A 27,640-nucleotide genomic window follows, 5' to 3' on the forward strand; every position below is an offset into this window, starting at 1 on the left:
TAGATTAAATACTTGGAGAACTGGGGTATTCTGTTTGGGGTCAAACTGCGATGTGCCACTTCACTGCTATTTGCAAAGCACAAACTGGGAAGTGCTGGTGTAGTGAAAAATCTGAAGTCTGTTATTTTTAACTGTAATCCGCTCATTAACATGACATGGGGGTAATTCACTGCATCTCCTTTGAGAACTTCTGTATTTTTCTCTGCTGTGAATGTGCTCAAAGTCCTGCTGGTGTTGATACTGGTTCTGATGGAGGTGAACATTGTACATTGTCCAAGATACAGGCGTCTAGTCCATAGCTCTCTGTGCCCCACAGCTGGATAAGTTTCAAAACATGATTTGATGTTTCACTTTTGTATGCTGTCTGAATACATAATGCATGTGTAGTTTAAGTGAGCCTTGGCCAAGCAGAACGGGGTCATTTTAGAAGGGGACAGACAATATTTATACCAATACTGTAGGACTGCTTTAGCATTCATGTAATAAATTAAATAATAGACAAAAATTTGTTTTATAAGGGGGCATAAACTCAGTCAGTGCTCAAATTGCAAATGTGTTCTGAAATGTTTTCAGTTAAGATGAAAGTTTTGAGATAAACAGATTATATTCACTAATTATAACACCAGCGAGTGGTAATGTATTGCATGATGATTAGTGCATTCAAGTAAGAATTTAAATTCTCTACACATGAAATTAGTGACCTTATAAACCTATAAACCAGTGCTTGAAATGGGTAGGTGCTCACTATTACTCGTTACCAGCAATTCTGCTTTCTTACCTTTTAAGTGTATTTTTGAGACACTTTTGTTAGTATTAGGTGGATCAGTAACAGACTCTGAATGTCAGGCTTCTGTTCCTAGTGCTTTCTAGTCAAATCCAAACAACTTCACTAAGATATGGCTCATCATCCAATTGAAGAAGATGTGTGTTCAAATCCTCTATCACATAAATGGTAACCGCCTCAATTTTCTGCTTTTGCCTGTCTATCCAAAAAGATATACAACTTCAAGATATACTTATCTCCATCTCTGTTATTTGGCCATGTTATTAATATTGTTATTATATCATAATTATGTTCAGTTACATATACAGTAATTCCAACTCATGCATATTATTTTTTTGTATGTTTACCATTAAAGCAAGCATTTTAGTAATGTATTATTAATTTTACTTTTCATTTTTAACATTGGGCTAAAAAAACAAGTTGTGTATATATTTTTACACAATTGTTGATGCTTTTGAGGGCGGCACTGCGGTAACACTGCTTCCTTGTAGTAAGGAGATTGGGATTCATATCCCAGGTGTTCCCTATGTGGAGTTTGTATGTTCTTTCCATGTCTGAGTGGATTTCCTCTGTGTGCTTCAGAATCCTCCCACGGTTCAAAGACATGTAGATTTGGTGAATTAGAGTTTGTAAATGACCTTTTTGAGTATTGGTAATTAATGTATGTGTGAACATACCAGAACTTCACCCCACAATACCAAAAACAATCTGTGTATATCAGCGTGCTTTTGGACCTTTAAGGGAAAGTTGCCCCCCCCCCCTTCCTGCTCTTAAATATAATTTGTCATTTCCAATAAGCTTCCTTAATTACATCCAAAAAGCAATGGGCTACATTGTGATTGGCCATTCTGATACTAAAGTGTATTAGTCAAATCAAGGAAAAGGTTAAAAGTTAAAGGATGAAGAGGGAGACAGAAACATAGAAGAAGGGCATCTTGATTCCATCCAAAGCAGTGAAATGCAGAAAACGCTGGGCAAGCTGTTTTACCTGTAGTCAAAAACTACTGCATTTTTAGAGCATTAAGAATTTATAAATTATAGTGTAGACTTTGTACATTCATCGCATACAGTGCTACATTTTTGGTTTCCCTCTTCTTATGCTTTACATGTCTTTTGATATCCAGAATATACTTGGTGACGTTTTGTCTTTTGTACAGAACTGTATCAAGCATACATTCTCTTTTTTGTGGTTATAAGTAAATAGTCTAGGACTTCATTTATTGTCACATGGGCACTACTAGACTAGAGGAAATGCATAAGTTAAGAAAAAAAACTGCTTATAGTATTTTTTTTGCTAATCACTATACATTTAAGCTTTTAGATCATTTAATATTTACAAATTGTCATCCTTTTATGCTATTTTACCCATTGCAGATAAGCATATGGAATTGTCTTTTTTAGTATTTACCCATTTTGTAATAAATTGCTTTGAAATATTACATTGATATATATTGAAGGATTTTAACTGTTTTGCTTTTAGTACTGTGGTTTAAATTTTTGGTCACAAACAAGTCACTGTGGACACTATGGATAACACGGTTATCATTGTGAGGCCAACAGGGGACAAGAAAAAAGTGCTTCTTATCCACTTCAGAGTTTTCAGTGATTTCTTATTGCTTCTAAATTTGGAGATAACCTTATTCTGTATTATATGTAAAATGTTTTTAAACTAACTCCATACTTAAAAACTTATCCCAGATTATTATTTTCAGACTGTGCCACATCTGCTCAGAATTCACCCTACTAAAATTAAAGTCAACAGTTATACGCATATTCTGCATATGCACTCTGTCAAAACACTGTGAAATGTATTATGTGATAGTCACAATATCCTAATGGTTTAATCGCCCTGAATTCCATTCTTATTATTACAAAATGCTGAATACAGACAGGCTTCCTGCCTCATTAGTGTTTTAATATAATCACTGGCTATGTCTAAAAGCTTATTCTCTTGTGCTCCAATTGTAGGATTAGCCCAGTTAATAACTGAGTAATTGATGTTCTCTTTGACTACAATATTATCTTTATAAACACTTTTGTTAGTATTAGGTGGGTCTATAACAGACTCTGAATGTCAGGCTTCTGTCCCTAGTGCTTTCTAGTCAAATCCAAACAACTTCACTAAGAAATGGCTCATCATCCAATTGAAGAAGACGTGTGTTCAAATCCTCTATCACATAAATGGTAACCACCTCAATTTTCTGCTTTTGCCTGTCTTTTGCCTAACTATATTGGGGTAAATACTAATTATATTGTTATTATATCATAATTATGTTCAGTTACATATAATTCCAACTCACGCATATTATTTTTTGTATGTTTATCATTAAAGCAAGCATTTTAGTAATGTATTATTAATTTTACTTTTCATTTTTAACATTGGGCTGAAAAACAAGTTGTGTATATATTTTTACACAGTTGTTCATCTTTTGAGGGCGGCACTGTGGTAACACTGATTCCTTGTAGTAAGGAGATTGGGATTCATATCCCAGGTGTTCCCTGTGTGGAATTTGTATATTCTATCCATGTCTGTGTGGATTTCCTCTGTGTGCTTCAGTTTCCTCCCACGGCTCAAAAACATGTAGATTTGGTGAATTAGAGTTTGTAAATTGGCCCTTTATTGCTGGGATAGACTTCATCTACCTTGCCACTTTGCGCTTGATAAGTGGGTTAGGGAGATGGATAAATGGGTAAATGTTCATCTCCCGTGAAGTGATAAATTTAGCCTGTCTTCAGCTCCCTGCTCTATTTCTTAGTTTAAACAATCCTCTGATAAACTCTCCAATACATCTGTGCCCTTTTGTTTGAAAAGAAACTTGTCACAGTTGAACAGTTCCCTTCTGTTCCCAGAGGAGCCCCAATGACCCATAAGCATATGTCCTTCTATTCTATAGCAACATTTGAGCCATGTGTTAAACTTTTTAATATCCTTAATCTCACCTGGAATGGCAAGTGGCACAGGTAGACCTTCAGTGAAGACTACCTTGCCAGTTCTTCTGATCGCTTTGGCATCTAACCATTTAAATTTGGGTTACAAAACTAGCAACCTGCCTGTATATATATCATTTGATCCCCCTTCCAGGGAGGTCTCCCATCTGTGTATCCGGGAGGCAACACGCTGTAGGACACTCTCTGTCTCAGGTTAAAACCTACACCTCAGTCCCCCTAATGATTGTGTTGCTCAATATCAGTACCTTTTTCTTTGTGGGAATTGTTTTTGAGGTGTTTTCAGAGTCCGGAAAATGGTCGGACACTTCCAACTCTGCAGTTGATACCCCTCAAAACTGTGCATCCCTTATCTTACCATTATGTTTAATTGTAACTCACCTATCTCTTTGGTCTGTAGTCACTCCCTGTACCATCTGGGGGTGCACATTATCTCCCTAAAAATACTTGGGTTAGATATGCCAATTCTGTACTACAATGCAGGGTACCTACCTCCTGCACAAGTTCATTGATTTTGAGTTTGAGTTGCTGGATCAGCTACCAGCTCCTGCAGATGTAGGCCTTTTAGAAACAGGAATCATTCAAACCAATCTACAAAGAGCTCAACATGAAATTTGACTTGTATTGTATCAGCCTTGTTATTATTTACAATTTGCATTATGAAGCTGCTCCTTTTTTAAATTAAAATGTTTTAAATGGGTGGCACGGTGGCGCAGTGGTAGCGCTGCTGCCTCGCAGTTAGGAGACCCGGGTTCGCTTCCCGGGTCCGCCCTGCGTGGAGTTTGCATGTTCTCCCCGTGTCTGCGTGGGTTTCCTCCGGGCGCTCCGGTTTCCTCCCACAGTCCAAAGACATGCAGGTTAGGTGGATTGGCGATTCTAAAATTGGCCCTAGTGTGTGCTTGGTGTGTGGGTGTGTTTGTGTGTGTCCTGCAGTGGGTTGGCGCCCTGCCCAGGATTGGTTCCCTGCCTAGTGCCCTGTGTTGGCTGGGATTGGCTCCAGCAGACCCCCGTGACCCTGTGTTCGGATTCAGCGGGTTGGAAAATGGATGGATGGATGGATGTTTTAAATGAAGAAATGAAATATCAGTTTAAGGCAGCATTTCTCAACCTTTAAGTATTTGCGACTCAAGTTTTCATAACAGTTTTAATCGCGCCCCCCTAAGGTTTTTTTGAAAGGAGCCCACTAATACCAATTTGTTCTTTTTTAATTAATGATATATCATAGATGCATATTTTATTATACCTACTTAACTTTTATCGACATTTATCTAACTATATTTATTTTTCTAGTATCAGAATGTAGTTTAAGTTAATTTGTTTTGATTTCAATAGATGTATTTTTCATATTTTCGATTCTTGTTTTCTTTTTTTCACATCTTCACGCCCCCCTTTTTGTTACTTCACACCCCCCTAGGGGGGCCCGCCCAACAGTTTGAGAACCACTGGTTTAAGGGAACAACTGCAGCTATTTTAACCTTTTGATCACTTTAAGCTCCTGTACTCTTACCTCCTTGCCAGCCTGCTGAATGTCTTTGTTTCTCTGCTCCCTTACACATTTAAAGAGTGTGTCTAAGGATTGTTGGGGTAAAGCAACACTCAGGAGAAGATTCAATAACTAAAATACATTGTAAGAAGCAAGCAAGGGTCAAGGCAAGAGAGACACCATCAAAGGGCTTGGAAAAACCAAAGATCTTAAATTGGAGCGAAGTCAAAACCAAAACTGAACTTAACATTAGACCATACTTGTAAAAGAAGCCATTGCGAATAAAGAAGTTGTTTGGAATATCCAAAGAATAATACTGAATATGAGGTGGCACAGTAGTACAGTGGTAGTGCTTCTGCCCGGCAACAAGGATACTTGTATTCACTGCATGTATTTTGCACATTTTCCACATGTCCATGTAAGTTTACGACTAGATTGTGTGTGTATTCACCCTGTGATGGGCTGTCACCCTGTCCAGGGATTGTGCACCTGATGCTTACTGGGATAGGCTCCAGCTTACCCGTGACTCCCTAGATAAGCAGGTTTAGAAATGGATGGATATTGAACAGGTCACAACCTGACATATTTTTATCCGAAGTACTGGTGATGTCACTGGATCAATTTCCACATGATGATGTGCAGCCAAAATGTTATAGAGTAAAAAAGAAAAATAAAGATCAAACACATTTAAAACAAAAACATAAAAGTGAAACCTCGACATGTAAAAATCACAAATTAGACAAAAGACAAAAAATTGAAGAAATGCTACACTGAATACAAGTCCCTTTTCAGCTGCTCTCAAGCATTCAGCTACCTTTGCTCCTGTGCAGGTGAAATAACTGCAAGAAAAAAAAATCCCTTCTAAGGGGGGAAGCTGTAAATAGCCCAACAAGGCCCTTTACTGTTACGTTTTTAGGAGCAAATATTATATTTTAAATAGATCCCACAAGGAGGTAATTCACAACACTCAGCACTGGATCCACTTCACCATGTAAGGGTGATAACAATACTCTTGATTCCATACATAAAACAGTAAATCATATCAGTTATGCTTCAAAATAATATTGCTTTATTTTGGTTATTCTAGAAAAAATTCTTCACTGAGGTTATGACAGGTTTCCAAACCGAATACCTGAGTGGTATTTACTACATAGTGGTAGTGCTGCTGCTTTGCAGTAAAGAGACTGTGGAAGATTGTGGGTTCGCTTCCCGGTTCCTCCTTGTGTGGATAGCACTTTGAGTACTGAGAAAAGCGCTATATAAATGTAATGAATTATTATTATTATTATTACATGGCACCTCCCATCTCTACCCTATACTGAGAAATAAAAGTGAAAGGTAAAAATGACATTATGCATCTTTTGAGCAGTGAACATTGAGAAACAAAGCCACTGACAGTTTTTCTCCCTTAAAAAAAATTACATTTGTTTCTACGTTGGAGGTATTCTTTCTTATAATACAGCTTCTCAGCTGAAATATCACTTTTCAAGGAAGGAACTGTAAGAATTTGACTATCTGTGGAAGAAAATTACATAATCATTATAATCCACCTTAATAAAAGAATAAGTGTCTTTGTATCTAACCATTTGCAGTGTCGTTTATAGTAGTAAAATGCATTGTATTTGTCATTCCAACAGATGGTACATCACAAACATTTGTAGTATTGCATTTTGTTACTAAAAATGTTTGGGATGCGCTATCTATTTGGATAAGAAATGCAGTACATTTTATTACTGCATGTATTTCAAAATGCATTTCAATGAATAGATGGTGCACTGCAAACAGTAATGCCAAGTTCTACATTGATTAATTAGATTTCAGTTTGTATTAGATGTGTAGCTCAGATAATAGTAAAAATGTGATGCGCTATCTGTTGGAATAACAAATGCAATGCATTTTATTACTGTATTCATTAAAAATGCATTAAGGTAGATGGTGCACTGCAAACATCAAGACTGAGTTCTATGTTGATTACTTAGTTTTCAGTTTGTCTTAGACGTGTAGCTCAGACAGTAATACTGTACGTTTTTATTTACACAGCATGTTTCCCACTTTGAGCACATGTTAGAAAAATTCTTTGATACTAAAGCAAAGGTCGTCCAAATTAACTTTTTTAAAATACCTCTGAATAACCATCTTCTGTCTGGAGTATTTATTTTTATTAGCATAGTGTTTCCAATTGGTGTTGTGATGGACCAAGCTTAATCTAGTAAATAAAAGAACAAACAGGTATTACACCTTAAACCTTTCTTATATTAGCAGATAAGAACGCTAAAGTCAGGGAAAGACCTTTCAGTTCATGACAGCATAGGTCAGATAACAGGTGGTGAAACTCAACATGCTCTTGAGAAGAAAAAGAAAAAATAAACATGTCAGCACTAGATCGTTATTGTACTTGTAGCCTAAACTACACAGTCTTCTCTTGGTTTTCTGTTTATCATCACATGGGCTTTGTTAACATGATGCAAATCTTTATGTACCTTAATCAGAAGTACAAATATCATTAGTGAGTAACATAGTAGCCATCAGGAGAGATCATTTATGAAATGTACAGAAATGAACTCCATATAGATACCAGAATCAGACTCAAACCTAACACCCTTAAACTCTTTTCTGTATGCACCATTTAGTAGAGAGCTAAAGTTGCAGCATGTTATAAGAGATGTGATAACATAATCACTTTGCCATCAGCAGAACTAAAGGAATAGAATCCTGCATATATGTTCTTGTGCTGTGTGAGAGGGGTGATATATTGAGCTGGCTGGAATAATTCAATAATGTTCTTGTCAGAAGCAGGTAGAACTTTATCATGGTCATTGATTTCAAAGGGATATACTGTAACAGATCAAAAGTGTGAACCAGTTGCCTGAGATGCATTGACAGTTCTGAGTCAAAGGCCAACATTGACAGAAATTTTTCCTTTTAAATGAAAGCTAATTTAATTCATTAGGTTAATTGTTGATTTGTGTACCTCTTTGGTCAAAGATTGCATCAGTATTTTTAAAAGTCTCACAGCCAGAGAGCCTGCTATGTGAATGATATATGCAGAAAATGTTCTGTTTGCTGTACCAGAATGGTTTATGGATTTCACTTTCATTTAATTAAAGAATGAGCTTCCTGTGATTGTGGCTGATATCTGAAAGCTGATTTGATAGATATGATGCTCAGCAGCTTGAATACAATATTTTATTGATAAAGCAAAAATAAAAAATACATTTATTTTTCTCAAAAAACAATGTACAATATTATACAGTAATTCTACATATTATAAAGTGAAGACGATTTTGGTTTCATGTAAACTTTGTGATATTGTATGCAACACACTTAGCAAAATAATATCCAGTTCAAACTCTAAAATAACAAGTAAAATAACCATGAAGAGTGCCCATCACGAGTATTTTTATCTCATAATTTTCTCTTCATTTAAATAAGAACACTGTATTTATGTATGACTGTGTTGCATTTCAGCTTTCTGTCTCCCTTTACATCATGCTAAAGTATCTGAGATATTTGTTTGACAAATACATTATCATAGAGTAAAACTGGACAAACGTTGGTGATCATTTTTTTGATTAATAATAAGGTTGTGATGTTTACCCAGCATACAAGATATCACTTGAAGTATTTCTAAATGTAAACAAGAATTTAGTAAATTGCATTTACTGTAGATGTCATGTCTGTATGTAATTAGCATCTGTTTCCACAAAGCATTATTCCCCTATCCTAGGTTTAATTAATGTAAATGCAATTTTTAGTTTGAAAAAGGGGAAATAATTTTTTAATTCAGTTTACCGATTATTTTTTTAATGCAGTTTCCGGGAAGTTGTGTGATGTTACTCAGTTCATTTGTCCTAATGAATATACTGGGCACCTCCTTGGGGGATAATTTCCGTAACACCCCAGCCAATCACATTGCCTCTGACATCACATGAATCTTCGCTGGTAGCTAAGTAGATTATCTGCGTACCATTCAGAGTTCTATTCCAAAGATTGAATCCTGTGAGTTTTCCAGAAAAAGCCAGGTTTTCATCAAATCCTCCCCCCACACAACAACCATTTTTCTCTTGGCCAAGTTGTAAGATGCCGCCATCAGGGATTGTGTGACTTTCTGCCACTCCTAGAGCGGTTGTCATAAGTTCTCCATTTACCCACACAGATGATTTTCCTTCTTCAGAGTTCCATGTTCCACAGATATGAGCCCATTGTCCAGCAGACACAGCATTCTCAGCAACCACTGAATGCTCTTCACTTCCTACCGTTAGGATGACTGACTGCTGCCTTAGACTGAGTTGAATCTCATATGGGTTCCTCTTGGTTCCATATGAGAAAAGGACTGTTTTGTTGAGTGCTTCTGTCACTTTAGCCCAAATGCAAGCAGTAAAGGCATTTAGAGTCATTGCTGCAACAGGACTGACACTGGCAAAAATCTTTTTGGACCTCATTGGAAACAAAAGAGCCATTTCACACCCTAGAAAAGAAATATTAAATAAGTTAAAAGTTGCCTATCCTAGCTTCAATATGATGTTGTCTGTCCTGTCAACATCAATACAGGACAGGACTCCTTGAGTTCAGACGAGAGCACATTTGTTTGGAACATAGAAGTCTCTAAAGCAGCGTTTCTCAACCTTTAAGTATTTGCGACCTGAGTTTTCATAACAGTTTTAATCGCACCCCCCTAACATTTTTTTGAATCCCTGATAAAATGTATTCCTATATTTTTTGCTGCCGATACACCGCTACAAGTTTAAAATTTCCCTACGAATAGCGAAATTATGCCACATATGGCAACATTCGTGCCCCCTTTTTTGTTACTTCGCCCCACAGATTGAGAACTGCTGCTCTAAAGGAAGCCAAACTCAATGCAGTAGGCCCACTAGTTAAAAATAGAAATGAGTTTGAGGACTCTGAATAGACAGTGCTGCCTGTTGTGCATAAGTGCTGTCCATAATTAAACTCAAATAGTACAAATGAAACAAAAACAAATAACACTCTAGGCATGTAAGCAACAGTAGAATGTGGGATACTGTTACTGGAAAGGCAGTGTAAAGAGTATATCTAAGAGAACAAAGTTTATAGACAAACTATTAGACAGCAGTGCAAATGGCAGAGGGCTGTGATCCATTCTTATCACTTTTCCCATCTTGTTGACTCAAACACTGACTAACGTTATGAACGTGCCATTAATGCCTTAATATCATCTATTTTATAACAGATATCAGTGACAAGAACACTAAAAATTTCTTTAAATCTTCATGGCCCGCACACTTCCTGTTGTAAAAAAAAATCTGCAAAGAGAGCCTGCACAAGTTTACTACGGGAATCCGCTTTGTTTAAGCTATCAACAGCAATAAATCAGTTTATCTAAAAATAAACATTTGCTCAGATTTCCTGTAGTGTGACAATGAATTCCAGACTTAATGTTCATTTGTTAGAGCCTTGAGATTACTGAAAGTGCATCAAGGCTAGCACTGTGGCTCATTGTCTACTGCTTCTAATTCACACTTCCAGGGCCATGGGTTTCAATCTCACATTTAGCTTGTGATCTGTATTTTTATCCTAGATACTTCAGATTTCCTTCTGCATCCCAAACATGTGCATTTAACGTCAACTGGTTACCTCTAAATATGAGTGTGTGGGTGTGTGTGTTTGGACTGGTGCTCTGTTGAAGGGAGGCTCCTGCTTGCTCCCAATGCTGCAAATGTAAGCTTTGACATCCCATGGTACTGAATGGGAAGTGATGGGCTAAGAAATTAACATTTTGAAAATACAGTACTGTGATAATGATAATGGGCTTTATTTACTGATGAAATGTCACTAAGCTGGGGGAAGAGAAATGTCAAAAATAATTGCTCTCTTTTTAATATTTGTTGTGTTAAAGTACTGAAATATTTACAGTATTTTAAATTAAATGCTTAGAAACTATATATTTAAGCCAAGGGTGAAAAAATAACATGGATGGTCACTAACAGTCTAAATATTTTATTTTGTCATTTGCCCATATTATGATGTATTCATGTCCATGACATGACATAATAGTATTGTGTAATATTAAAAAATCTGCTTAATCCAATTAATCTTCTGTTTAAATACACCAATTCATGCATTTTATGAAGCTAAATATTCTATCCTGCCTAACCTGAAAGGAGCAGAGAAAAGTAAAAACCCAGTCATAATAGAATTCCCTTACACTATAATGTAACCTAAACATACTTTGTAAATGTAGTTAATAATCTTGAGTTATTAAGTATTAAGTTGATATCACACATTTATTTGATCATTTTAATGACATATCTGTTATATGCCTTTTCATTAAGTTATAGTAACTGATACCCCAGCCAGGGTTGGTTCTTCCCTTTAACCCAGTGCTGTTGAGTTAGGCTATCCTATGATCCATTAACCGTGATTAAGATTGATGGCCGGTTATGTGATGTTCCAGTAATTTGGCATGTAATTATATGAAAAATCGAGTGGTTTGTTGTTTTATTTTACATTTTCCAAACTTGGGAAGGGATGTAAGCTGCACTGTATTTCATAAAATAGCTAGATTTATGACAAACAAACAGAATATTCCTATGATGCCATGGACAATGTGGTTGTCTTAAGGCTGCAGTTTGATGTGATTACCATCTTGGTCTCTGACAATGTGGCATTTCAACATTTTTACGGCGTTAACATAGGGTTACTTCAGGTAACCAAGGTTCCTCTGAAAAAAAAGTCGGTTGGTAACTCTAAATTGACCTTTTTTTTTCAAAAACCATATAATTTAGTTTTAGGGACCTGGGGGACCAGCACCTTTCCCAGCAGTACTTGAACCTGAACTGTCCTTTGCAGTTGTGTTGTGCAGTTGTGTTGGCCACTTAGTTTAGTACAATTTAGAGTTATCAGTCAATCTAATAATAAAAATACATTTTATTTATATAGAACCTTTCCCATGCTCAAAGTACTTAATCTAATTAACCCATGTTTGGGATGTGAGCAGAAACCAGAGTAACCAGAGTAAGCATGCAAACTTCATATAGACAGTGGCCTTGTTGGAGTCTGCATCCAGGACTATGGAGCTGTGAGGCAGCAGAGTTAACCATTGTGAGTGCAACCCTTTATTATATAAAATAAAGAAAGGTATTTTGGTTTGAGAATTTTGTGTCCATGTAGCAGCTTACTATACTTTGCACTCCTCCCCAACCTTGACACTATTTATATAAAGGCACCCAGAATGTAATCTGTGATACATGTGAGTAATGGAGAGGGTATAACCTTACCTGCAGGCAGGAAGCGTTGACTAGCCCACATCTGAGTAAGCTCTATTTTCTTTTGAGTCTGCTGAAGATTAGATGTCAAAGAATCTATAACCTTTTCTAACCCCATACAAACAGAGCCATCCTGCAGTTTGACTTCTGAGTCGGAACCATTTGCTTCCGCTGTGTTTTGCCAGGCATTTTCTATTTTGCTGAGTTTGTTAATGATGTCCTGGCCACTTGCTAGCAGCTGTTCCAGCCTTTCTTCATTTTCAGACTGACATGTATTGTCGGTACCCTTAATCCTGTCTGTGATTTCCATTAATTTCCTGTCCAGCTGTGAAATTATGCGTGTTTTGGCACTGTCAACAGCATTGGTGCAAGTTCCGGCAAAATTAGCAACAAACTGGAGCATTTCAGTACGCAGGCTTTGGACCTCCACTTTCAGAATGTCATCCACATACTGGAGCAGCATATTTTCTTTCATCTGTGAGTTTTCCAGCATTGCAAAAAGTTTGTCCCATCTGCCGAGTTCTGGGGACTCACATGGAGTTGGCGTAGCTAGTGAATTGAGTGAATGTCAGAGTGAGAAATGAAGAACAGACAAAGAGAAAAGGCAGTACATCTGGTTATCTTACCTGGTTTCTAATGCTGTACTCAAGCTGATGACCCACATGTACTCTTCTAAAGCAAGATGCCAAACAAACAAGCAGTTTCTTTCTTTCTTTTAAAGTTTTTTTTTCTATAAATTTGTATATCTGAGATTCATTAATTCTGTATGAGTTGAGATTTAGTTTATGTGAAGGATATGTTACAATTAAAAGATCAAAGTGTTTCTGTTTTATATTAGGCTTACATTTAAGCAGTGTTTCAGATCAATTTAATTTAATTTTTTAAACCACACTTCCTATAATCATAGTGTGCCATATGCTAAACACAGATGCAGTATAGTTACATTTAAACACAAACTGACATAAATGGAAAACTCAGAACATAATACTGAAACAAAACTTAAGCAACATGTTTTGTTAAATTGTCTGACGATCTGTTATTTAATTATAAAAGGGCTCCAGAATCTGTAATGTTTGCACTGATTAACAACCCAATGTTTTTTTTAAATTTTTTTTATTTTAACTGTGCAATCTCTAGGGAGCCCTCATTTCCCAAAATTGACAGTGATTTAATGATTTGTTAAAGATCATGCTTAACTTAAATATATTAAAATATACAGCCCTGAAACAATTTCATTTAATTTAGCTGTTGAGTTTCATTGTAGAACATTTTACACGATAAAAGACATGTTACAGGGTAGAAAAGGCAGAAGAAAGAAAGGTAATGAAAATCAGAAATAATCTTTACTAAGGCTTACCTTCCTCTTCCTCTTCTTTAATCTCATTTTCAAAGCCATTTTGATACTGCACTTCAAATTCATGGTCATACTGTGAAACCAGCACAGAAATACCAAAGAAATAGCAAAGAAGAGCTGCCCTTAGTAGCTTCCACATAATTATTTTCATGCTGTTTTTGCAATGGTTAGCTCAGCCTTTGGGATATGGCAGTTATTGCTGAGCAATCTTTTTGGCTTGCTTCCTTGATGTATTTTAGCCCTCAACTGCCGAGAAACTAGAAGTGCATTAGTCGGCACACTCTATATAAACACTGGGAGTGAGAGAATGAATGAGTGAGTAATGCTTCGTTGGAGGTAGTATGTGTTGTAATAGTAATACAAAAAACCTGTAATAATGTAAGGGGGCAGAGTTTCTCAATGTATCCTTGGAGGATTTTGATATGTGAGGGTAGTTACAAAGACAGAGCAGGGGCTTTAAAGGGGGAATTTGAACTGCAAGGCAATTGTAATTACTTCCTCATGAGAATAAACTTTTTTTACTTGCATGTTGGCAGCAGAGAATGAATAAACTGTATAATAAAAGTAGGTGAATCCCAAAGGAGGCTATGCAAGGGAATGATAAATTCAATGTTCTATGTGAGTGATAGCTATTTAAAGTATACCATACATATGTTAAGCATTTTTGAAATAAGGCTTAAAATATTGGCCAAGGTTTGCGTTAGACTTGACAGAATGCCTTTATTGGAAAAAAGTATAAAATCCGTCTTGTGAAGGCAAAGCTGTTTAGATGGCATACGTGCAGATTTCATTAGTCAACTCTGGCAAAGAAAATTTGTGCATACCATTACCAAGAAATGTGTCTTCAGAGATGTCTGCTTATACATTTGTTGCAAAAGACTTCCTGTAGTTTTTGTTTTTTTCTTTACAAATATTTGCTGTCTTTATTTAGCAAAGACTCCCAGTTTTCCGTGATTCCTTACTATCGTCTTTCTTATTTTCTGTTAGAAAGTGGTAGTCATTAATGGAAACAAGTCATATGCAAAGCTTCCAAAATGTGCTAATATATGGTAAATACAAGTGGAATTCTGCTTTTTTTAAATCAAATTAAAAAAATAATAAAGAAAATATTATCATACAGGACAGTAAGACTCTTTTTTTCAACCTTTCAGGTTGAAGAGCCTCTTATACTGTACAGTGTAATTTATACACCTACTTTATTTATGTATGCAGATACTGCATGCATGTATTATTTTTTAAGATGGTGCAATGGTTGGCACTGCCACCTTACAACTATAGGGACTAAGTTCCATTCCTGTCTCCTCATTCTGCATTGTATTGATTGGTGACTGTATATTGGCCTGGAATTACTGAGTAAGTGACTGAGATTGCCTTGTGGTACACAGATATGGTTCTTTTGACTAAAGCCTTCTTCCTGTACAGGAAATGGAGATTCAGAAAATGGATGGATGTATTAAACCTTGTAGTGGACAGGCAAGACATCAAGAGTTGGTGCCTCTTTATTGTAATTCAGGGTCACAAAGAAGCTAGAGGACATCACTCTTACTTAACTCTTGACCATCATAAGTGTTGCTTCTGCATAATCAGTGGCAAAAGGTTGTTTTTTGCCCAGAGGGGGCTGGGTGGTCTCATGGCCTGGAACCCCTACAGATTTTATTTTTTCTCTCCAGCCGTCTGGAATTTTTTTTTTTTGTTGTTTTTTCTGTCCTCGTTGGCCATCGGACCTTACTTTTATTCTATGTTAATTAGTGTTGTCTTATTCTAATTCTTACTTTGTCTTTTATTTCTCTTTTCTTCATTATGTAAAACACTTTGAGCTACATTATTTGCATGAAAATGTGCTATATAAATAAATGTTGTTGTTGTTTTACTGCAATTTACCAGCTTCTATAATAATGTAGTAGTTGGCAACTTTAGTTAAATGTTGTGCAGTGATTATAGTTTTTTGTAATAATCCTTTAAATCCACACCAAATGTCTAATTTCATTAAACTCCTGTTTTATTTCAGTATATACTTTTACTTTTTAATTTAACATTCATATCTTTGGGATATTGTAGGAAACCAGAAATACTGACTTAATTGAACCGTATTACTTCATGATATAAGACAACACTAACCACATCCCCACATTGCCTCCCTAATGAAATGTAATAAATGTAAATCATAATGAATAATTCACAGCTGTTTTATTTACATGCTATAGTAGTTTCATGAAGGTGAATGATTATGATAAGCAAAAGAAATCTAGTTGAGAATCGGCTACTTACTTTCATAGCTTGTATTACAGGTTAACAGTTTTTATGCACGTGCGCATGGAGATCATCTGGACAGCTGTGGTAAGCTCACAAATACCACCTTGGTGCGATTGCTAACTGTATCTCCTGGTTTCACCACAGCTTTCCTAACAGGTTGTGTTGGTCCAGGGAGCCTATAAATACAGAAGGGTGGAGCCGGGAGGGTTGTCTTTTTTTTTTTTTTAATATTTTTATTTTATTAATTTTCATTGTAATCATTCCATACAAACAGATCAATTTATAACCCAACAAATTTGAAAACAAATCAAACCCCACCCCTGAGAAGGAGAGCTTAGCTAAAGGAAAATTTCTTTAAGCTTTTTAATAAGGCAACATTAGACAAAAGAAGGGGAGAAGTAAATATCTATATAAATAAGAGATGGAGAAGGGAGTTAAATGCAATAATAGTTATTTCTCTTATTCTAAAATAATATTGATTAAATCCTGCCATGTTTTGAAAAAATTTTGTACAGATCCTGTAACTGAAAATTTGATTTTTTCCAATTTCAAATAATATAAAACATCGGTTTCCCACTGACTTATAAGAGGAGAATTAGGATTCTTCCAATTTAACAAAATAAGTCTGCGTGCCAAGAGTGTAGTGAATGCAATCACCGTTTGCTTGTCCTTCTCCAATTCCAGTCCATCTGGAAGGACACCAAACACAGCTGTTAGTGGGTTAGGAGGGATTGTGATACTAAGGCTGTCAGAGAGGCACTTAAAAATTTTTGTCCAAAATGATGTTAGTTTGGTGCAGGCCCAGAACATGTGGCCCAGTGAGGCAGGAGCTTGGTTGCAGCGCTCGCAGGTTGGATCCTGGCCTGGAAACATTTTGGACAGTTTTAAGCGAGACAGATGAGCTCGATATATAATTTTTAGTTGAATAATTCTATGCTTTGCGCATATAGAACTTGAGTGAATTCTCTGCTTTGCTACCTTCCACTCCTTTTCTGATATATTGATTAAGAGATCTTCTTCCCAATGTCCTCTTGGGTCTTTGAAAGGTAGGGACTCTAATAAGATTTTATATATTGCGGAAATAGTGTTTGTTTCCTCGGAATTGAGCAGTATTTTTTCCAGCATTGTGGAGGGTGCAAGGTGGGGGAAATCGGGCAATTTCTGTTTAACAAAATTTCTAATTTGAAGATAGTAAAAGAAATGTGTAGCTGGGAGGTTAAATTTTGAATGTAATTGTTCAAAAGATGTAAATATGTTGTCTATATAAAGATCTCTGAGCATTTTAATCCCAAAACTTTTCCAGGTATTAAAAACTGGATATACTTGCGAAGGTTGAAAGAGGTGGTTCCCTTGCAGAGGTGCCACTGATAAAAGATTTTCCATCTTAAAATGCTTCCTAATTTGGTTCCATATTCTGAGTGAGTAAAGCACAATTGGGTTATTAGTATATTTGCGATAACTTTCATTTATTGGAGAGCAGAGCAGGGAATATAAAGAAGTACTACAGGATTTTACTTCTATTGCAGACCAAGCCTGGGCATGTGCATTTATTTGTGTCCAGGTTTTTATGGCTTGTATGTTTGCTGCCCAGTAATAAAACTGAAAATTAGGTAAAGCCATGCCACCTTCTGCCTGAGGTCTTTGTAGGGTCGCTCTTCGGATACGTGGGTGTTTTGAGTTCCAAATGAATGAGGTTATTATTGAATCTAATTGTTTAAAAAATGATTTATTGATATATATTGAAATGTTTTGAAATAAAAAGAGAAGTTTAGGAAGAATATTCATCTTAACAATGTTAATTCTTCCGGCTAGAGTGAGATGAAGGGTTGACCATCTATGCAAGTCTTGCTTAATTTTTTCCATACAGATGCCAAAATTTTGTTGATAAAGAGCTTTATGTTTACTTGTGATATTTACCTCTAGGTATTTAAACTGATCTGCTATGGTAAAAGGTAGGGTGTCTAATCTAATATTATATGCTTGTGAGTTCACTGGAAAGAGTATACTTTTATTCAGATTAATTTTAAGACCAGATATCTTTTGAAATTCTGTTAGTGCTGTTAAAACAGCAGGGACAGTGTTTTCTGGGTCCGATATATATGAGACCATATCATCTGCATATAGAGAAATTTTCTGTTCCAGTCCTTCTCTGACAATCCCCTTTATCTGATAAGAATTTCGGCAGCGAACCGCCAGTGGTTCAATAGCGATTGCAAACAACAGTGGCGACAAGGGACATCCTTGTCTGGTACCACGTTCTAGTTTAAAGTAGTCTGAGCAAATTTTATTAATACAAACTGAAGCTTCTGGACTGGTATACAGTAGTTTGATCCAAGCACAAATATTCGGGCCAAACCCAAATTTCTCCAGTGCAGTGAAAAGGTAATTCCATTCGATCATGTCAAATGCCTTTTCTGCGTCTAATGATAGTAATATCTCTGGGGTGTTTGATTTTGCTGGTGAATATATAACATTAAACAAGCGTCGGAGATTTGAAGATAGATGTCGGCCTTTAATAAATCCAGTTTGATCTTGTGATATTACCGAGGGCAGCACTTTCTCCATCCTTCTAGCTAGGATTTTTGAGAGTATCTTAACATCATTATTCAGGAGTGAAATTGGTCTATATGATGCACATTGTAACAAGTCCTTATTTTGTTTAGGAAAAACGGTGATTAATGCTTGTCGAAATGTTTGAGGTAGTATTTGGTGGTCTTTAGCTTCTGTAAATGTTACCAATAAGAGTGGAGCTAGCTGAGTGGAGAATTTCTTATAAAACTCTACGGGGTAACCATCAGGGCCTGATGATTTCCCGCTTTGTAGTGACTTTATAGCGTCTAGTAATTCTGTTAGCGTTAGAGGTTTATCCAGTTCCTCAGCACTTAAAGCATCTATTTGTGGTATTTGTAAATTATCCAGAAATGCATTAGATTGCGTGTTGTCTTCTTTGGGCTCAGTGGAATATAAAGACTTATAGTAATCTCTAAATGTGTGCATTATTTTATTATGGTCGATGATTTCTTCTCCATTCTTGTTGGTGATTACTGGTATTGCATTGTGAACTTCTTGTTTATGAATTTGTTGAGCTAAAAGCTTATTAGCTTTTTCTCCGTGTTCATAGTAATGCTGTCTAGACTTATAAATAAGTTGTTCAGTTTCTTTAGTTGTTAAGATGTTAAGTTCTGTATGCAGGGCCTGCCTTTTCCTGTGAAGAGCTTCACTTGGACGCCTGGCTTGTTCTTCATCTATTCTAGTAATTTCATTTCTTAGCTCTGACACTTTCTTGGTTTCTAATTTATTTCTATGGGAAAGATATGAAATAATCTGGCCTCTTAAGAAGGCCTTTAGAGTTTCCCAGAGTGTTCCTGCAGAAACCTCTGTGGACGTGTTTGTCTCTAGGAAGAAGCTGATTTGTTTGGATATAAATTCTGTGCAGTTCTCGTCTGCCAATAAAAGAGGGTTAAGACGCCATCTGCGAGGTGAGTATGAGGGGCTTATTGATTTTAGCTCCAAGACTAGAGGGACATGGTCAGAGATAACAATTGTGTCATATTTGCATGATTTAATTGTAGGCAGGAAATTATTATCTATAAAAAAATAATCAATTCTTGAGTAGCTATAATGCACTGGTGAGTAGAATGAATATGTTCTTGAGTTTGGGTTAAGAAACCTCCAGGGGTCTGATAAGTTGTGATCATTTAAAAACTGTGTAATTATCTTTGCAGTATTAGATGTCATCCCCCCTGTCACAGGAGTCCTATCTAAGAGTGGATTTAAAACACAATTAAAGTCCCCAGCCATTATAATTTTATGAGTGTTCACATTGGGAATGGATGCAAATAGATTTTGCATGAATTCCTTATCATCAACATTGGGTGCATAAACATTTATCAAAATCATTTTACTGTTATATAAGTTGCCCATGACCATCACATATCTCCCTTCAGGGTCCGACACTACCTCTGATGCTACAAATGGAACTGTTCTATGTATGAGAATTCCCACCCCTCTAGTTTTCTTTATAAAGCTAGAATGGAACATTTGGCCAGTCCAGTCTTTTTGTAATCTGAACTGATCCTTGGTTAGTAAGTGGGTCTCCTGTAGAAATACTATTTTAGCGTTTAAGCCTGTTAGGTGAGAGCATACTTTCTTTCTCTTTAATTCGTGATTCAGGCCTTTAACATTCCAGCTCACAAAGTTAACTGTCCCATCATGGAGACATTGATTCTGAGTTTTTAATGTCATTTATAGTTTTAATTGGTAATATGGCAGTTTTAATCTTAGTTTCAAGATTCCCCATGAGTTGTTGCATTTTAGCCTGTTGTTGCATTGATATTTATAATTATAAGGATTACAAGAATAGATTAGATATAACCTGCTCTCCTTCTCTCCCCCCTTTATCCCCCCACCCCCGGGAGGGTTGTCTTTTGACTGTGGAAAACACAGAGAGAGAGAGAGAGAGAGAGGGAGCTGGAGCTCTCTCCATTTTCAGTTTTTTTTTTTTGTTCTTTATTTCGCCTTATACAATTTCTTGTATTAGGAATTTGTTAGTTTTCGCATACCCCATGGGGTCAGAGCGCAGGGTCAGCCATTGTACAGCGCCCCTGGAGCAATTGAAGGTCAAGGGCCTTGCTCAAGGGCCCAGCAGAGTAGGATCTCTTTTGGTAGTTACGGGGATTCGAACCGGCAACTTTCGGGATACCAGCGCAGATCCTTAGCCTCAGAGCCACCACTCCACCCTAAATAGTTATGACTATTGTTAGAGGCACATTGCCTGGCACACACTCATTTACATTTTGATTTGGACATTTTCATTTAAAAAATACCAGTATTGAGGGGAACTGCTGGCTTAGTAACCCAACTGTTACACCATTGTCCAGAAACTTTATCATGTGGTTTTATATTACAATTAGAAAAAAATACAATAGCAGAAACAAATTTAGTACTGACTGACCTTCTGTGCATTACTACAAGGTTTATATTTAAGAATTAATTATATTCATATACTGAGTACAACTTCTGAAAACCAAAAGTTTGATTAGGCAAAAAATTTAAAATAGCAAATACAGTAGTGTCCATTTGCCATTAATACCTTTAACCATTGTTACCCTTCCTTGAATCAATTGTTATAGTAATATGATGTTTTATTTTACTGTATACCTGAGTGTTTTATAGAAGGCTGCCAGATATTTGCAGAATATAAAAAACAAACCAGCTATTAATACACTATTTTTTGTTAACCTGTATTTTTCACAATTTATTAATAAACTGTTCATAGTTAGGTGCAATGCTTTCATTCACTTTCTAATCTGATTATTCAATTCAGGGTCCAAGGAACTGGAACTAACTACAGAAGCAGGATGCATATGTAATTTAGACAAAATTTTCCTTAAAGGTATAAATTATACGTTCTAAGCAATTTATGAGCAATTCATTTCCTCTGTGCAACCAAAATTGCACTATTAAATTAGATCATGTTCATATTCTTCAGACACACACATGCACACCACACACGTACACACACACACACACATATATATATATATATATATATATATATATATATATATATATATATATATATATATATATATATATATATATATATATATATACACAGGTGCTGGTCATAAAATTAGAATATCATGACAAAGTTGATTTATTTCAGTAATTCCATTCAAAAAGTGAAACTTGTATACTAGACTCATTCATTACACACAGACTGATGTATTTCAAATGTTTATTTCTTTTAATGTTTATGATTATAACTGACAACTAATGAAAGTCCCAAATTCAGTATCTCGGAAAATTAGAATATTGTGATAAGGTTCAATATTGAAGACACCTGGTGCCACACTCTAATCAGCTAATTAACTCAAAACACCTGCAAAAGCCTTTAAATGGTCTCTCAGTCTAGTTCTGTAGGCTACACAATCATGGGGAAGACTGCTGACTTGACAGTTGTCCAAAAGACGACCATTGACACCTTGCACAAGGAGGGCAAGACACAAAAGGTCGTTGCTAAAGAGGCTGGCTGTTCACAGAGCTCTGTGTCCAAGCACATTAATAGAGAGGCAAAGGGAAGGACAACATGTGGTAGAAAAAAGTGTACAAGCAATAGGGATAACCGCACCCTGGAGAGGATTGTGAAGCAAAACCCATTTAAAAATGTGGGGGAGATTCACAAACAGTGGACTACAGCTGGAGTCAGTGCTTCAAGAACCACCACGCACAGACGTATGCAAGACATGGGTTTCAGCTGTCGCATTCCTTGTGTCAAGCCACTCTTCAACAAGAGACAGCGTCAGAAGCGTCTCACCTGGGCTAAAGACAAAAAGGACTGGACTGCTGCTGAGTGGTCCAAAGTTATGTTCTCTGATGAAAGTAAATTTTGCATTTCCTTTGGAAATCAAGGTCTCAGAGTCTGGAGGAAGAGAAGAGAGGCACAGAATCCACGTTGCGTGAGGTCCAGTGTAAAGTTTCCACAGTCAGTGATGGTTTGGGGTTTCATGTCATCTGCTGGTGTTGGTCCATTGTGTTTTCTGAGCTCCAAGGTCAACGCAGCCTTCTACCAGGAAGTTTTAGAGCACTTCATGCTTCCTGCTGCTGACGAACTTTATGGAGATGCAGATTTCATTTTCCAAAAGGACCTGGCACCTGCACACAGTGCCAAAACTACCAGTACCTGGTTTAAGGACCATGGTATCCCTGTTCTTGATTGGCCAGCAAACTCGCCTGACCTTAACCCCATAGAAAATCTATGGGGTATTATGAAGAGGAAGATGCAATACGCCAGACCCAACAATTCAGAAGAGCTGAAGGCCACTATCAGAGCAACATGGGCTCTCATAGCACCTGAGCAGTGCCACAGACTGATCGACTCCATGCTATGCCGCATTGCTGCAGTAATCCAGGCCAAAGGAGCCCCAACTAAATATTGAGTGCTGTACATGCTCATACTTTTCATGTTCATACCTTTCAATTGGCCAACATTTCTAAAAATCCTTTTTTTTGCATTGGTCTTAATTGATATTCTAATTTTCCGAGATACTGAATTTAAGACTTTCATTAGTTGTCAGTCATAATCATCAACATTAAAAGAAATAAGCATTTGAAATACATCAGTCTGTGTGTAATGAATGAATCTAATATACAAGTTTCACTTTTTGAATGGAATTACTGAAATAAATCAACTTTGTCATGATATTCTAATTTTATGACCAGCACCTGTATATATATATATTTATATATTATGGCGGACGCCCCTTCGGGATATGTTCAGGGGGAGCAGCCATGGACTTTGCAATACCTCACTCTAGACGCTAGATGGCAACCCCCCTGGGTTGGAGCGGTGCCTCGGTTTCCCGCAGGGCTCCATGGGAATTGCAGTTGGGTGCAGCCCTGTTGGGTCCCGCAGGCACCGCCAAGTGGTGCTACAGCTGGGCCTCCTGAGCCCTTATGGGCAGTGTTTTCGTCACACTCGGAAGTGCAGTTGGAACTCAGCAATCAAGCACCTGGAGCACTTCCGGGTGGACTATAAAAGGGGCCAGCAGCCACCACTGCGGGAGCCTGAGTCAGGAGGAGGAGGACTACGCTTGCCGGGAGGAGCGGTGGTACAAAGAGGAAAAGTGTTTGTTCTTTTGGTGTGCTTTGGGACTGTGTTGTGCCTGTGGGACATGGGGAAGACATGCCCCACAGGTGAAGAAAAATAAAGTTTCTTTGGTTTTATACATGCCTCCGGTGTGAGTCTGTGTCGGGTCAGGCACCAATATAGCGCCTTTTGTTACTATATACTGTAAAGGACAGCCGGGTCCCATGCCCGGCAGGGACGCCTCTGCTACATCTGTTCCGGGGGAGCAGCCATGGACTGTTCAATACCTCCCCCGGGACGCTTGGTGGCAGCCTCCCTGGCAGCCAATGATTCCCCAACCCGGCGCATGGCTCCATGGGAGATGGAGTCCTCCACAGCCTGATTGGGGGCTCGGATGGCCGCCAGGGGGAGCTGCGTGGAGTCAGCAGCCTGGCTGGTCATACCTTCAGCCCCACCCGGAAGGGCAATTAGGACCAGGTGGCCAAGCACCTGGAACACTTCCGGGTGGGATATAAAAAGGGCCAGCCACCACCACTCAGAGAGCCAGAGTCGGGAGGAGGTGGACTAAGCCTGAGGAGGAGTGGTGGTAAAGGGAGAAGAGAGAGCATTAGTGTGAGTGTTTTGGGACTGTGTTGGGCCTGTGGGACAGGGGGAAGGCATGCCCCATGGCCGAAGAAGAAATAAAGTGTGTTTTATTTAAGTACGTGCCTCTGTCTGAGTCTGTGCCGGGTCGGGCGCTATATAGCGCCTATTACAATACATACATATATATATATATATATATATATATATATATATACACACACAGTATATATATATAACTGAAGTGCTGCTGACGTATCTGAAGCTATTTCCTCAATTTGCACATGAACTTGATGTTAACACGTTGTTCGAACTGCAACATTGCGCTGATTGGCTATGCACACTCCTAACTTGGACGGTAATTAAAACAATACTACATGCCGAAACCAATCCAGACTTGTTGTAACATGCTGCACTCATATGCTGTGTGCATAATCTGATCTCTCACTCTCCCACTCTACCACAATTCCAAGAACATTTTGACTGCCCCTTGTATATATACAGTACATATACAGTATATATACTCACATACTCACAACTGTAAACCTACTTTTGCCCACCCCTATAATGATTTGGGGTATCTTGTAGGCTAACCCCATCTATTAAATGCATACAAAAGGCGTGATAAGAAATGTGCTTGAAGTGCAAAGTATTCAGTTTTCTGTTTTTCCCAAGTCAGACTGCCAAAGATGGTGGTTCTTCCGGTCATATAGCTTCTGGGCTGGAAAAGGCTGGGCCAGGTGGATGTACACTGGAAGTGACATCATTGGTCGAGTGGCATCAATCTCCTAGTCTACAGAGGGAGAAAAAAAGAGAGCATTATCATACAGCACCACCCTTTGGATCGCTGGAACATTACTATTATTTGAGCTCTTAAACGGTTTTCCAAGCACTCATGTGTGACAAGACCCCCCCTTAGCCCACACCTGTTAGGTCGGGTGATCTGAGCCATGAGGTCATGTACCCTAGAAAGAGCACCAGCGTTGGCATGGAGAGTTCCTAGACAATGTAGGACTTTGACGGGGCTGAAGGTCCAAGAGCCACCTGGTGACCGGGAAAGTCGACTCTTTATGAAGAGGCATCCACTGTAAAGGTACATGGTCTGTCACAAAAGTGAACTTATGACCCAGGAGGTAGTACCTCAGCTGGTAAATAGCCTATGTAATCGCTAGGGCTTTCCTCTCGACCGCTGCATACCTGGTCTCACGATCCAGTAGTTTCCAGGTCAGATACATAGTGGGGTGTTTAATACCATCAAAACTTTGGCTCAGCACAGCTCTAAGATCTGTGTCAGAAATGTCGGCCTGTAATATAAAAGATAAGGAAGAATCAGGAATGATTATTACAGGTCATAGAATGCGTCTTCTGACTTTTCATCCCATACCACAGCATTGGGTACCCGCTTCTTTGTCAAGGACGTCGACCTCTCAAAGAAGCGAGGGACAAACCGGTGGTAATACTCTGCTAACCCTAAGAAATCTTAGACCTACTGCTTTGTCTTCGGAAAGGGGCCAGTTTTTAACGGCATCAACTTTGGCACTTTGTGGTCATACAATACCTCTGCCCACCAAGTAGCCCAACTATTTAGCTTCGGTCAAGCCAAAATAATACTTTTTGGGGTTGATCCTCAGCCCTGCTTTGGTTAATGCCAGACGTACTGCCTGAACCCATCGTATATAATCCTCCCACGTGCCGGAATAAACAACAATGTCATCTATGTAGGTGGCACTATAAGAATTTTGAGGGTGAAACACTCTATCCCCCAAGTATTGGAAGGTTGCAGGTGCCCCATGCAAACCAAATGAAAGGACACTGTGCTGTCAATGGACACTAGGGGTACTGAACGGAGCCTTTTCCTTCACAGGTTTTGTTAAAGTTATTTGCTAGCATCCTGTAAAAACCTCACACTAGTGTGATGCTGATGTGTCACCTGTTGCACAGCTGCATTCTGGTCCCAATCCAGGTGGCTTGTCATGTGGTGGGAGCAGCAATGCGCTGTAATCAGCGCATGCTCCCAACCTTCTCCTCTTCCTCTTCCTCCTTTTCTCATGTCAAGTGTGGTCAAATACTATGCCCTGCCAAGTCGCTCAAGGAGCTCATCCACTTTTGGCATTGAATAGGCATCAAACTAAGAAACTTGATTTAGCTGGTGGAAGTCATAGTGATAGCGCCAAGTTCCGTCTGGTTTAGGGACCAGTGTGATGGAGCTGGACCAGGGACTAAAACTGTCCTCAATTACACCAAGATCCAGCATCCATCTGATCTTACATTCTACTTCCTCTTGTTTGGCTTCCCGGAGGTGGTACAGGCATTCTCGGATTATGATCTTGGGTTCTGTAATGATGTTGTGAACAAACAGGAAAGTTCTTCTGGGCTGCTTATTCACCACTGCTGGGACAGACAAGATATCTGCTTTGAGCTCCTGTCACTGTTTGGGTGTTAAATTGGATCTGAGATTAACTGTTTTAGACTGAGAGAAGGCACTAGGTAGTCCGGAGTAGGGCTCTGGCTCCCTCAACAGATTCAAATGGTATACATGCGCTGCTGGTCGACGATTTGGTTGTTTAACCAAATAATCTACCAGATCCTTCCTTTCCTTAATCTCATAAGGGCCCTGCCAATGAGTCAATAACTTTGAGTGGGAAGTAGGAACAAGAACCATGACACGATCTCTGAACTGGAATTCATAGAGAGACATCCCATGATTATAATAACGAGCCTGTGCTGATTACGCATGCTCTACATTTTCCTTTAAAATAGGCTGAATCTTAGCGAATCTATTGCATAACTTCACGATCTATATTCCAAATTATTGGTGGGAGAGCCTCTTCCTCCTTGTACTCTTTTAATATATCCAATAAACCCCAGGGTTGTTGTGTATATAATAATTCAAATGGGGAGAAGCCCATAGTGGATTAAGGAACCTGCCGATAGGCAAACAATATGAGGGAGAGTAACTCATCCCAGTTCCTCCCATCCTCACTGACCACCTTGCGCAGCATTTGTTTGAGTGTCTGATTAAACCACTGTACTAAACCGTCAGTTTGAGGATGGTATACTAAGGTTTTTTGCTTCTTAATTCTGAATGACTTGGCCACTTCCCTGAATGTTTCCAAGATAAATGGCGTCCCCTGAGGTGTTAGGACTTCTTTAGGGATGCCAACACACACGAAAACCCCTACAAATTCCCATTTATATTCCCAGGGATATAGTAGAATTACCCAATCTCATGGAAAAATCTTCAGGATAATGCATAGCATAATCTACACTTACAAGAATGTAATTGTGACCTGTGCAGGTTCAGGGGGTCCTACAATATCGATCCCTGTGTGTTCAAAGGGTATGTCAGTGGGCAGTACGGGAACAAGAGGAGCATGGAATCTGTCTTAATTGACACTCT

At 38.1% G+C, this 27,640-nt stretch overlaps 2 protein-coding genes across 2 annotated transcripts in view; one reads left to right on the top strand and one right to left on the bottom strand.

Annotated features, from left to right (window-relative positions):
- The window catches only part of veph1 (ventricular zone expressed PH domain-containing 1), a 234,384-nt gene that overhangs the window by 23,687 nt on the left and 183,057 nt on the right, over positions 1 to 27,640 (top strand). The window lies entirely within an intron of this gene.
- LOC114646338 (pentraxin-related protein PTX3-like) lies at positions 8,386 to 14,134 on the bottom strand. The gene is made up of 3 exons (XM_028794494.2): positions 13,818 to 14,134; positions 12,473 to 13,009; positions 8,386 to 9,681 (listed from the first exon to the last, which is right to left on the bottom strand). Exons 1-3 carry the CDS (start codon positions 13,963 to 13,965, stop codon positions 9,065 to 9,067), a joined length of 1,302 nt encoding a protein of 433 aa, XP_028650327.1. The 5' UTR covers positions 13,966 to 14,134; the 3' UTR covers positions 8,386 to 9,064.

This window comes from Erpetoichthys calabaricus, chromosome 2 (genome assembly GCF_900747795.2).
Source record: "Erpetoichthys calabaricus chromosome 2, fErpCal1.3, whole genome shotgun sequence".
NCBI classification, from domain to species: domain Eukaryota; kingdom Metazoa; phylum Chordata; class Cladistia; order Polypteriformes; family Polypteridae; genus Erpetoichthys; species Erpetoichthys calabaricus.